The sequence below is a fragment of the Mirounga angustirostris genome, unplaced genomic scaffold, assembly GCF_029215605.1.
Source record: "Mirounga angustirostris isolate CCGP_5_RB_7025 unplaced genomic scaffold, mMirAng1.0.hap1 SCAF_16, whole genome shotgun sequence".
NCBI classification, from domain to species: Eukaryota; Metazoa; Chordata; class Mammalia; order Carnivora; family Phocidae; genus Mirounga; species Mirounga angustirostris.
The window spans coordinates 18,925,123-18,938,005 of NW_026991724.1; the positions used below are offsets into that span (position 1 = coordinate 18,925,123).

Sequence of the window (12,883 nt, forward strand, 5' to 3'; positions counted from 1 at the left end):
TTTTTTTTCTCACCTGATGGCACTGGCTAAGCTCTCCAGTACAATGTTAAATGGAATGTTAAATAGAATGACATTGCCTAGACTCCCCAGTACAATGTTAAACATCTCTGTCTTGTTCCTGATCTCAGGGAGAAAGAATTCAGTCTTTCTCTGTTAAGTATTATGTTTACTGTAGGGCTTTTTTTTGTAGATATACTTTTTTAAATTGAGGAGGTTTTCTTCTAGTCCAAGTTTGCTGAGCTTTTTTTTTTTTTTTATCAGAAATGAATGTTGAATTTTATCAAATGCTTTTTCTGCATCTATTGAGATAACCATATGATTTTCCACGTTAGTTTGTCATATTACATCAATTGATTTTTCATATCTTAAGCCAACCCTGAATTTTAGGATAAACCCACTTGGTCATGATGTATTGCTACTTTAATATGTTTTTAGATTCAGTTTGCTAAAATTATTTAGACTTTTTACATGTATGTTCATGTGGGATATTGGTCTGTAGTTGTCTTTTTTTCCTTTCTAATGGCTTTGGTTTTGGTATTAGGGTAATGCTGGCCTCATAGAATAAGTTTGGAAGTATTCCTTCTCTCCAAACTTTTAGAAAAGTTTGTGTAGAATTGGTATTAATTCTTCCTTAAGCATTTGGAAGAGTTTACAAATGAAGCTATTTGAACCTAGAGTTTTCTTTACAAAAGGTTTTTAAAGTGTGATTTCAATTTCTTTCATAGATACAGGAATATTTAGGTTATCTGATTTCTTCTTGGGTGAGTTTAGATAATTTGTGTCTTTCTTTCTTTTTTTTTTTAAGATTTTATTTATTTGAGAGAGAAAGAGAGAGAGCGTGCCTGCACATCAGCAGGAAGAGGGAAAAGCAGGGGCAGAAGGAAAAGCAGACACCCCGCTAAGCAGGGAGATCCATATGGGGCTCTGTCCCAGGACCCTAGGATCATGACCTGAGCCAAAGGTAGAGGCTTAACCAACTGAGCCACCCAGGTGCCCAGTTTGTGTCTTTCTTAATGATTTTATTTTTTTAAGTAATCTCTATGCCCAATGTGGGGCTCGAATTTACAATCCCAAGATCAAGAGTTGCATACTTTACTGACTGAGCCAGCCAGGTGCCCCGAATTTGTGTCTTTCAAGCAATTTGTCCATTTCACCTAAGTCATTGAATCCATAGATAAGAAGTTATGCATAACTATTATTTATCTTTTGAATATAAATAGAATCTATGATGATGCCATCTCTCATTCTGGTATTGGTAATTTGTGTCTTTGCTCCTTTTCCCTCATCAGTTTATCTAGAGATTTATCAGTTTTACTGATCTTCTCAAAGAACCAGTTCTTTTTTCTGCTTTCAATCTCATTGATTTTTAGCTTTGATCTTTATTTCCTTCCTTCTACTTACTTTGGGTTTAATTTACTGTTTTTATAGTTTCTTAAGATGGAAGCTAAGGTCATTAATTCGAGACCTTTCTTCTTTTTTTTTTTTTAAGATTTTATTTATTTATTTGACAGAGAGAAAACACAAGCAGGGGGGAACGGCAGAGGGAGAGGAAGAAGCAGGCTCTCCACTGAGCAGGGAGCCTGATTTGGGACTCCATCCCAGGACCCTGGGATCATGATCTGAGCGGAAGGCAGATGCTTAACCGACTGAGCCACCCAGGCGCCCCAAGACCTTTCTTTTTTTATAATATAAGCATTTAGTATTGTAAATTTCCTCCCAAATACTGTTTTGGTAGCATCCCACAAGTTCTAATGTGTTGTATTTTCATTTTCATTCAGTTCATTTCTAAATGGCAGATGTTTAAACCAGTGTAGATGTATTTAAAGAAAATAATATTTGAATTTTGTATTCTATTTCATGCAAGGGGAAAATCTAATGGTTATAAGAATTTCATTTCAAGTTCTTTTATTTAAGGAACATCTTTTATATGTCTTTACTGTTTATAGATTATAAAAGGAATATATACTATTATTTTAAAAACAAACATTACAAAGATACATTTAGAAAGTGAAATTTAAATGGTTAGTTTTTGAAAAGAAACATTTGGTTTAAAAGAAAAAGAAATTTTTGTTCTTCAGAAATGAAGACTGACCTGAACTTATTATTGGAGTGCCTGAAGTATCAAATGGACAACCCTTTCTCACAAAAGGAAGCTTTGGTCACTATTCATTCAGTTTGTCAACAAAATAGTAAGACATGATACTGAATTTTTATCTGTGATTCTAGTTCTTTAGTATTGTGATATATGAAATATGCATAGTTCTTTCTCTTTGACTCAGTTACTCTGTATGCTTTGTTACAAAGTTCATGTGATTTATTTTCTCCTTAAAAGATTCATAATATCATTTGTTTTGTTTTTCTGTACACCCTATAGGTAATGCAGGTGTTTATTTTAGGGAAATTGGTGGTTTGATGTTTGTAAAAAATCTTGCAAAGTCAAGTGAACATAGCATGGTAAAAGAAGCAGCCTTATACACATTAGGAGCTGTTGCAGAACAAAATGGTAATATATGAAAACTTTTTTTCATTATCCTTCAAGCATTATGCTATATTTTAACAAACTACTAAAAAGTAATTTTAGAATTAAGTTCCTTTTTTACATGTCTGAATAGTTTTATCCAGTTATTTTATTTGTTTAAATTCATGCATGCCACTTGTTAACTAATGAAGGAACCAGTAAAATAAGACAACTGTTTCAAAGGCAATGACAAAAAAACAACATAGGCGTTACGGAATGCTAAAATAGATTTGTACGTAGGCATATAACTGGTCAGTATCTGCAGGGCAATAATCAGTTGCGTTCTACTAGCCAAAATGTTTTGTATTTCTATGATCAAGAGTAACCTAGGGCACCTGGGTGGTGCAGTTGGTTAAGCGTCTGACTCTTGGTTTCGGCTCAGGTTGTGATCTCAGGGTTGTGAGACTGAGCCCTGCGTGGGGCTCTGTGTGAGATTCTCTCTCCCTCTTCCTCCGCCCCTCCTGCTCATGTGCTCATGTGCATGCACTCTCTCTCTCAAAATAAATAAATAAATATTTTTTAAAGGATGACTTGGATTACTGTCAATTTTCTACAATTTACAAAGATGTAAAATAGCCCAAAGACAGTGAAAGACACAGATAATGTAGAAGGGTGTGCTAGATGGGACATTCAGTAATCATTTCAAAATCTTTCACAATTTTTCTTGCTGTTAGTCGGAAACATTTGTTTCACTTTGTCTTCTTTGCTTATCTTTTTTTTGTCATGCAAAAGTTTATTTTTACAAAAATAAAATTCAACATTCTTTCCCCTTTTTGCTTCTGGATTTTGAGTCATAGGAAAGTTTTCCATACTCTTAAGGTTCTAGGGGAATCCACCCACATTGACTTTTGGTCCTAGTATGGTTTTATTTTTTACGTTTACATTTTCCTTTTTGAATTCCTTTTGAATATCCTGGGGTATGGCATGATATATGCTCCAGTTTCATCTTTTTTATGTGGCAATCCAGCTATTCTAACACTTCTTATTAAAAAGATCTTTTTCATGTTGATTTGAGATGCTATTAGGGCTTCATGAATTTGCATATGTGGTGGGTCTATCTCTGGTTTTTCTATTACGTTCATTCTCTATATAACTAGGTAGTTGAGTCAAAAAACAAAGATAACCTACAGCATCTTGTATATAGATAAATATACTCTGGGTATAGAAATTCATGTTGGTAAAAACATTTTCCTGTATTATACCCAAAATGAAGTTGAATCTCAAGTACTGGTTTGTCAAACAACTTTCTATTCTTAAAGTTTCATTTTTTTTTAATGCGGGGCTTGAACTTGACCCTGAGATCAAGACCTGAGCTGAGATCAAAAGTCAAATAGCTTAGCCAATTGAGCCACCCAGATGCCGCTTAAATTTTCATCCATAAATATTTCTTCATCATTTGGTAGGAACCAAGCTGTGTGCTAGTCATTGGGATAAATCAGACACTGTCCTTTGCTTGAGAGAAAGTCTAATAGCTGGTTCTAAATACTGGATAAAATACAAATTATATCTCTGTGTTCAAATTATTATTTTTAAAAATTTTATTTTTTAAGTTTATTTTTTTTTTAGTAATCTGTACACCCAATGTAGGGCTCAAACTCATCACCCCTAAGATCAAGAGTCACATGCTCTTCTGACTGAGCCAGCCACATGCCCTCTTAAATTATTTTTAAAAAATTCTGTTTATTGTATTATTATCACACACACACACACACACATGCACACATACACACACACACAACCCTACTGTCAGGTATCATTTTTGCTTTTTGGAAAAATATTTTTATTTCTAGAAAGTTTTTAAAAAATAGCACAAGTATCATTTGTCTATCTAAAACAGGTTTCTGAATTTTTTAAAATTTTTCTCTTGGGGCGCCTGGGTGGCTCAGTCGTTAAGCGTCTGCCTTCGGCTCAGGTCATGATCCCAGGGTCCTGGGATCGAGCCCCGCATCGGGCTTCCTGCTGAGCAGGAAGCCTGCTTCTCCCTCTCCTACTCCCCCTGCTTGTGTTCCCTCTCTTGCTATCTCTCTCTCTGTCAAATAAATAAATAAAATCTTTAAAAAAAAATTTTTTTTTCTCTTGCTATCTTTTGTTACTTACTCATCCTCTTAAAATTTTTTTCATATTTTTTTGTTTAGTTAGGTTTGGGGTTTTGTTTTTTAAAGATTTTATTTATTTATTTGCCAGAGAGAGAGAGAGCGAGAAAGAGAGCGATCAAGCACAAGCAGGGGGAGCGGCAGGCAGAGGGAGAAGCAGGCTCCCCACTGAGCAAGGATCCCAATGTGGGACTCGATCCCAGTATCCTGGGATCATGACCTGAGCCGAAGGCAGATGCTTAACCGACTGAGCCACCCAGGCGTCCCTAGTTAGGTTTTTATTAGAAGTTCTAGGAGATTTTGTACATGTTTTAGAGCCTCAGTCAAGTACTTCTGATTAAGGTACTGCTTTTTCAGTCTGCTAATTGAGTAAGCACATAGCAATTTTTCAGAAATTTTGTTGCATGACTAATAAATGTCAATGAAATGAGATCTGGTTGAGAACCATCTGTTTGGCAACTTTATATTTTGTTCAGCATATTTTAAGACTTAGGCTAATGCATAGAAATTGCAATTATATTTTTATTTTTCAGTTTACTGTCAGCAGTCTTTGTGCACTTCAGAATTATTTGAAGACTTAACTTGGTTCTTATCTAATGATGATTCAAACACAAATTTGAAAAGAATGTCTGTCTATGTTATTTTGGTTCTAGTTTCAAATAATAGTAAGTACATTCTTTCGTGGTGTAGAAACATTTAAAAAAATTATAAATTGAAATAGTCTTTGTTCTTTTTATTCTAGTCTTTATATTAGTGTCTTTTTTTTTTTAAGTAGGCTCTACATCTAGCGTGGAGCCCAATGCAGGGCTTGAACTCACAACCCTGAGATCAAGACCTGAGCTGAGATCAAGAGTCGGACACTTAACCGACTGAGCCACCCAGGCACCCCTATATCAGTGTCTTTTTAAAAAATCTTACTAACTTCTGAGAACTACTGGCTTTAAAGAAAAGAGAATCACATATATTTAATTGTTTGATATTTATTAATTATAAAAAATAGTAAAGTGATTTGTGTTATTTAAATAACATTGAAAAGGAGCAGCTTTAAAAGCAAAAGAGGCATTTGATGATTAGTTTGGTTGATTTTCCACTGAATTAGCCATTTAGTTACAGTGTTTATTATATCAGCTAACAATGACCTTAAATTTCATGTAGCTCTTAGCTAAAATTTATTTCAGTTTTGGAGGAAATTTGAATGCTGTCTTTTTCTGGGCATAGGTAGTGTATAACCCCGATTACAGATTTTTATCTATTGCAATACTTTAAAGTGATTACAAGTTATTTATTAAAAATACTAGTTAAATGTTTTTCATTTCTGCAAAATTACTTATAAACAGAAGTCCTATTTGTGTATTATATGTCTGTTTTTTTAAGGGACTGGACAAACACTTGTAAGAGAAACAGGTTGTATTACAGTTCTGACACAGTTGTTCAGGTAAGAAAATACAAATCTTTTGTTGTTATTCATTACTTAAGACTTTAACACATTTGTTTTAATTTGCTTCTTCCTTTTTTTTTTTAACCAAATAGGACTGTTCTTTCAAAATACGAGTTGAATTTGTCGGATAAAGATGCATTCCAGAGCTATCAGTTATGGTCTTCAGTGTGTAGTACTTTGTGCGTCTGTGTCAACAATCCTCAAAATGGTAATATCTCAAATATTTAAATATAAAAATAAAATAAAAACAAATGAACTGATATTTTCCAAATATATTAAAACATGATTGACTTTGTCTCCTTTCAGATGAAAATCAAATGCTTTGCTGTTCACTTTTTCCACATGCCAATGACTGGCTAATAAATTGTATCAAACCTGAGATAATTCGCCCTGTTTGCTCATTTATTGGACTCACTCTTGCAAATAACAGTAAGTATTCATTATTCTCTAGTTTTACTTGAAGAAACATAGTTCAAAACATAACAAAAATCTACTGAGTTAATTATGGAGTTAATTGAATTAATGAAATAATTTTATTACAGTAAGTTGGGTTGTTTTGGTTGCATTTAGACTATTACAGATAGGAAAATCTTGAAAGTAGACATCGTTAGGAAGATAGTAAGAAAGATGGAGGTAACAGCATAGTTTTGAATCTCCCCAGAGACCCTCATGAAACAGAGCAACTAGATAGCAAAACTAAAGCCCCACACAGTATATTCTCTGATCACACGTAATTAAATTAGAAATGAATAAAAATAAAACATCTAGAAAAGTCCCAAATATCTGAAAATTACTCAGTGCTAAAAAAGAGACTAAAAAAAACCCCTACAAACCCATGAGTAAAAGAGTAAGTCACAGGGCGCCTGGGTGGCTCAGTCGTTAAACGTCTGCCTTCGGCTCAGGTCATGATCCCAGGGTCCTGGGATTGAGCCCCACATCGGGCTCCCTGTACCGCGGGAAGCCTGCTTCTCCCTCTCCCACTCCCCCTGCTTGTGTTCCCTTTCTCGCTGTATCTCTCTGTCAGATAAATAAAATCTTTTTTTTTTAAAAAGAGTAAGTCATGAAGAAATTAGAAATGTTTTTAACTGAATGATAATGAAAGCACAACATTAAAAAACTGGGTTGCTAAAAATAAATAAATGAATGAATAAAAAATAAAAGCTGGGTTGCTGCAAAAACATTCTGAAAGCAGTGTTTGGAGGGAAATTTATAGCACTACAGTTTGTATAAGGAAAGAAGAAAGCTCTCAATCAATTATATTAGTTTCCACCTAAGAAACTAGAAAATAAATCAAGTTAAACTCAGAGGAAAGAAGGAAATAATAAAGAGAAGGTAAGAAATCAATGCAATAGAAAAATAACAGAATAGGGAAAAATCAATGAAACCAGAGCTAGTTCTTTAAAAAGATCAATGAAATGGTGGATCCTTTAGCCAGACTAACCACAAAATAAAAAGAGAGGGCCCAAATTACTAATATCAGGAATAAGAAGTGACATCACTCTAGATCCGAACAGATATTAAAAGGATATTTTCCTTTTAATCAAACAACTTTATAATCAAAGGAATAATCAAAACAACTTTATGCCACTAGATTTGACAACTTACATGAATTGGATAAATTCTTTGAAAGGCACCAACCACCAAAGCTCACTCAGAAGAAATAGATAACCTGAATATTATTATATATATTAAAGAAATTGAATTTGTAGTTGAAAACCTAAAACAGGAATTTCCAGGCCCTGATGGCTTCACTGGTGAATTATGACAAACATTTAAGGAAAATAAATTCTACATAAATTGCCAGGAAATGGAAGTGGAAGAAACACTTCCCAACACATTTTGATGTTTTTATTTTATTTTATTTTATTTTATTTTATTATTTTATTTAAGTAATCTTCATGCCCAACATGGGGCTTGAACTCACGACTCAAGAACAAGAGTTCCATGCTCTACTGACTGAGCCAGCCAGGCGCCCCTTTGCCCATACATTTTAGATCAGCATTATTCCCATACTAAAACTTGAAAAAGACTTTACAAGAAAACTGTACGTCAATATCCTTTATGAATATAGATGCAAACATCCTTAGCAAAACATTAACAAATCAGGGGTTCCTGGCTGGCTCAGTCTGTAGAGCATGTGGCTCTTGATCTTGGGGTCATGAGTTCAAGCCCCATGTTGGGTTCAGAGCTTACTTAAAGAAATTTTTAAAAAGTTATAATTAAAATTTTAAAAAATATTAACAAATCAAATCCAGCAATATACAGAAAGGATAATATATTATGACCAAGTGACATTTATCCTAGGAATGCAAGATTGGTTGAACATTGGAAAATTCACCATATTCACAGGTTATGACAGAAAAGAAAAACTATACAGTCTGAAAGGATGCAAGGAAAGCTTTTCGCGTAGTTCAACATACATTTGTGACAAAAGCTTTTGGTAAACTAGGAATAGATAGAACTTCTCAGTGTGATAGAGGGCCTCTACAAAACACAGTTAACATAGTCAATGATGAAAGACTTAATGTGCTCTCCACCAACCCCAAGATTGGAAAAAAATAAGGATGGCCACTCTCAATGCTTTAACATTTTACTGGGTGTTCAGGTCGGTGAAATAAGACAAGAAAATAAAAGGCATAGAGATTGAAAAGGAAAAGAAAATACAGTATTTATTAATACGTGACGTGATTGAAGAATCTACAATAAAGCTACAAGAATGAATAAATGATTTTAGCAAGGTTGCAGGATACAGGGTCATATACAGAAATCAACTGTATTTCTATGTAGTAGCAACAAGCAATCGGGAACTTAAACTATCGTTTATAATCATATCAAAAAACTACTTAGGGATATATTTAATGAAATATGTGCAATGTCTATATGCTGAAAACTATGAAACATTGCTGAGGTAAAGAAAACCTAAATAAATGGGAGATATATTACACTCATGGATTGTAAGACTCAGTAGTATTAGAATGTCACTTTGCAAATTCATCTCTTGATTCAAGGCATTCCCATCAAAATACCAGCAGGCATTGCTGTAGAAATTGACAGGCTGATTCTAAATTTACATGGAAATGCAAAGGGGCGAGGATAGTCAAAACTGTTTTGAAAAAGGTCAAAATTATGGGATTTATATTACTTGATTTCAATACTTATCATACAGTAATCAAGAAAGTGTGGCATTAGTTTAAGTGTAGACATACTAGATCAATGGAACAAAATAGAGAATCCAGAAATAGACCCACACATATATAGTCGCTGGTTTTCTAAAATAGTGCCATAACAATTCCATGTGGGAATTTGTCTTTTCAACAAATGCTTCTGGAAAGAGTGGATATCTGTACATATAATATGAATCTCAACCCTAATTTTATACTGTTTGTAAAAATTAACCTGAAGTGATCCACAGACCTAAGTGTAAGAACTAAAACTGTAAAATTCTAGACAAAAACATAGGAGCAAATCTTCATAATTTGGGAGAAGACAAAGATTTCTTAGGACACAAAAAGTATGAGCTACTAAGGAAAAAATGAGAAATTGGACTTCAGTGAAATTGAAAGCTTTAACTCTTCAAAAGACCATGTTAAAATGAAAAGGAAAACCATAGACTGGAAGAAAATATTTGTGAAATGTACATCTGACAAAGAACTTGTACCCAAAATATATAGAGAACTCCTACAAATTGGTAGGACAAAAAACAACCTAATGATTAAAAAAATGGGCAAGATTTGGACAAATACTTCACCAAAGAAGATACAAGTATTAAATTGTAAATAAGTAATGAGAAAGTTTTTGAAAAGCTACTCAAAATCATTGGTCATCAGAGAAATCCAAACTAAAACCCCAGGGATACCACTACACACTCACACCATGCCTAAAAGCAGAAAGGCTAGTAATATTAAACATTGATGAGGACATGGAGCAACTAGAACTTTCTCACACATTGTTGGTGTGTACCTATATTCATGTATTTAAAGCAAATAGTCATGTTTCACGTGCAAAGGAACATATCTCTATAATTCCAAAATTGTATTCTCTTTCCATGATGCTTTGACATTTCCTTTTTCTCTAAAAGTCAACTTGAAATAGTAATAATTTTAGGACCTCATTACTCTTAGCAAACTCGTATGAAATAAGAGATTAGATAAAATTTGAAATACTCAGTGTACAAGTGTAGACTAGGATGTTCTTATGCTTATAAGCCTGAATTTTTATTACATAGGCTATTACTAGAAAATGTGGTAACACAGTGCCATTTTTATCTAAACATTTAAAGATATTTCTTTTTTTCTTTAAAGATTTTGTTTATTTATTTGAGAGAGAGAATGAGAGAGAGAGAGCAGGAGAGGGGGGAGGGTCAGAGGGAGAAGCAGACTCCCTGCCGAGCAGGGAGCCCGATGCGGGACTCGATCCTGTGATTCCAGGATCATGACCTGAGCCGAAGGCAGTCGCTTAACCAACTGAGCCACCCAGGCGCCCAAGATATTTCTTTTTCAAGAGGTTTTTGTTTTGTTTTGTTTTTTAATGAAAATACTTCGCAGAAAAGAAACCTGTTTTGGAGTCTCCATAATATTGAAAATGCTTGCTTATCCTTCAGTAACATTTCCTAACACCTCCTTTCCCAGATGTAGAAAATTCTGAAACTGATATTTTTTTAAATACATATTTTTTATTTATTTATTTTTAAAGATTTTATTTATTTATTTGACACACAGAGAGAGACAGCTAGAGAGGGAATACAAGCAGGGGGAGCGGGAGAGGGAGAAGCAGGCTTTTGACAGAGCAGGGAGCCCAATGCAGGGCTCGATCCCAGGACCCTGGGATCATGACCTGAGCCAAAGGCAGATGCTTAACGACTAAGCCACCCAGGCGCCCCAGTACATATTTTTTAAATATTTATTTACTTGAGAGAGAGAAAGAATATGAGCAGGAGGGGCAAAGGGGGAGGAGAGAGAATCCCAAGCAGACTCTGCACTGAGCCTGGAGCCTGACACAGGGCTTGCTCTTACAGCCCTGAGATCATGACCTGAGCTGAAACCAGTAGTCAGAGGCTTAACCTACCACGCCACCCAGGTGTCCCTGAACTTGATGTTTTTTTTTTTTCTTTAGATTAAGATCTTTGTGTTTTATCAAACAGTATAAAAAGTAATTTTTTCATTTAAATCATCTTTGCTCAGGGGACCTGGGTGGCTCAGTTGGTTAAGTGCCTGCCTTTGGCTCAGGTCATGATCCTGGAGTCCCTGGATCAAGTCCTGCATCAGGCCCCCTACTAGGTGGAGAGCCTGCTTCTCCCTCTATCCCTCATCCCACTTGTGCTCTTTCTCTCACTCTCTCTCAAATAAATAAATCTTAAAAAAAATAATCTTGGTTCAATTTGTGATGCTAGGGTAGACTGGAAAGAAGATTTGTGGCAGAATTATATCCATTTGTTATAAACCCACTGCTTATATAGGGGCTGTGAAGACTATAGAATGCACAGACCCATGGGATACTTTCCCATCAGAATCCTTTTCAACAGTGGAACAAGACACTTCAGACTTTTTAAAAAAAATGTATTTTTCACTGAGTATTTTTTGGAATAGTTGTTATGTCTCTCAGTAATATGTTATAATTTTATGTTCTAAGAAGTAAAAGATTTAGGCTTAAATAAGATGGAGAAAATATGTGTTCCTTTGGAATAATTACTTTGCCCTTTGTAGATTCAAGCAATCTAAGGAATGAGTTATGTTGGAATTCAGAAAATAGGCAGCTTGCTAATTGCAATACCAAGCTAAATGAATGAATCTATTCTTCATAGCTCTATTGAAAGACTTCGAGTTTACTAATGTCATTCTTGCAAAATATACCAGTTCTTGCTAAATGAAACAAAAAACATATCTAACAGGAAACACTGTACTGTATATGTAGTTGTTCTATGTAAAAGTTTGTTTCTTACCTAAGCAAATGACCCATTTTATGATTATATGTATGCACAGGTAAAGATTGGATTTTTCATTCTTTAATTTTGGGATTTTTAGTGTTTGAAAAAGTCATGTGAATGTCATATTTAGTGCAAATTAATTGAATGGAACCATACACTTTTCTTGTTTGAGGTATTAATAGTTTTGCTGCTTTATTCCTTAAGCATATGTTCAGAAATACTTTATATCTGTGGGTGGACTGGATGTATTGTCTCAAGTTCTGGTGCAACTGGAATCAGATTCACACAAGACTCTTTCCAGTGCTAAGCTTGCAGTGGTGGTGACAAAGACAGTGGATGCGTGTATTGCTGATAATCGTGAGTGAACATGCTTAGTAATTTTTCTACAGTTGAGTTTTATTTGAATTCAGCATGGTGAGTGTTGAAATGATAGATTGAACACAAACATAGATTGGACTTTCAGTGTCTCACAAGCAGGAGGGGATCTTAAAAATTATCTGGTCCAACTCCTTGTTTTCATGTGGAGATTATGACTTCCCTCAGGGTTCAAATCGAGGTCTTCTGACTTTAAGTCTACTGATAGAACAAGATAAGATTCTGTCATTTCTAAACCTTTGTTTCACTGAAAAAGCAGTATTAAATGAAAAACTTTAGATGAGAAATGAAGGGACATCTTGGAAACATAAGCAATGGAAAACCCAATTTATAGATTTTTAAAAATTATATGAAGAATTAAGGTATGCCTTTTTCTGATAAGTATGAAGTCTGACTCACCCAGCCATAACCAGGGATTAATGAGGGCTCTATAAGCCATTATCTTATTACAATACATTTATTTATATTCACACATACATAAACATATGTATGAGATATGAATATTAGCTATTATATTGATATGGTATTGTTCTCCC

General features: G+C 34.4%; 1 protein-coding gene across 1 annotated transcript in view; it reads left to right on the top strand.

Annotated features, from left to right (window-relative positions):
• The window catches only part of TERB1 (telomere repeat binding bouquet formation protein 1), a 52,788-nt gene that overhangs the window by 11,968 nt on the left and 27,937 nt on the right, over positions 1 to 12,883 (top strand). The window contains exons 3-9 of the mRNA XM_064580928.1: positions 2,079 to 2,189; positions 2,375 to 2,503; positions 5,145 to 5,276; positions 5,986 to 6,046; positions 6,142 to 6,257; positions 6,356 to 6,478; positions 12,177 to 12,329. Of these exons, the coding sequence (XP_064436998.1) occupies positions 2,079 to 2,189; positions 2,375 to 2,503; positions 5,145 to 5,276; positions 5,986 to 6,046; positions 6,142 to 6,257; positions 6,356 to 6,478; positions 12,177 to 12,329 (825 nt within the window). The remainder of the gene's footprint in view (positions 1 to 2,078; positions 2,190 to 2,374; positions 2,504 to 5,144; positions 5,277 to 5,985; positions 6,047 to 6,141; positions 6,258 to 6,355; positions 6,479 to 12,176; positions 12,330 to 12,883) is intronic.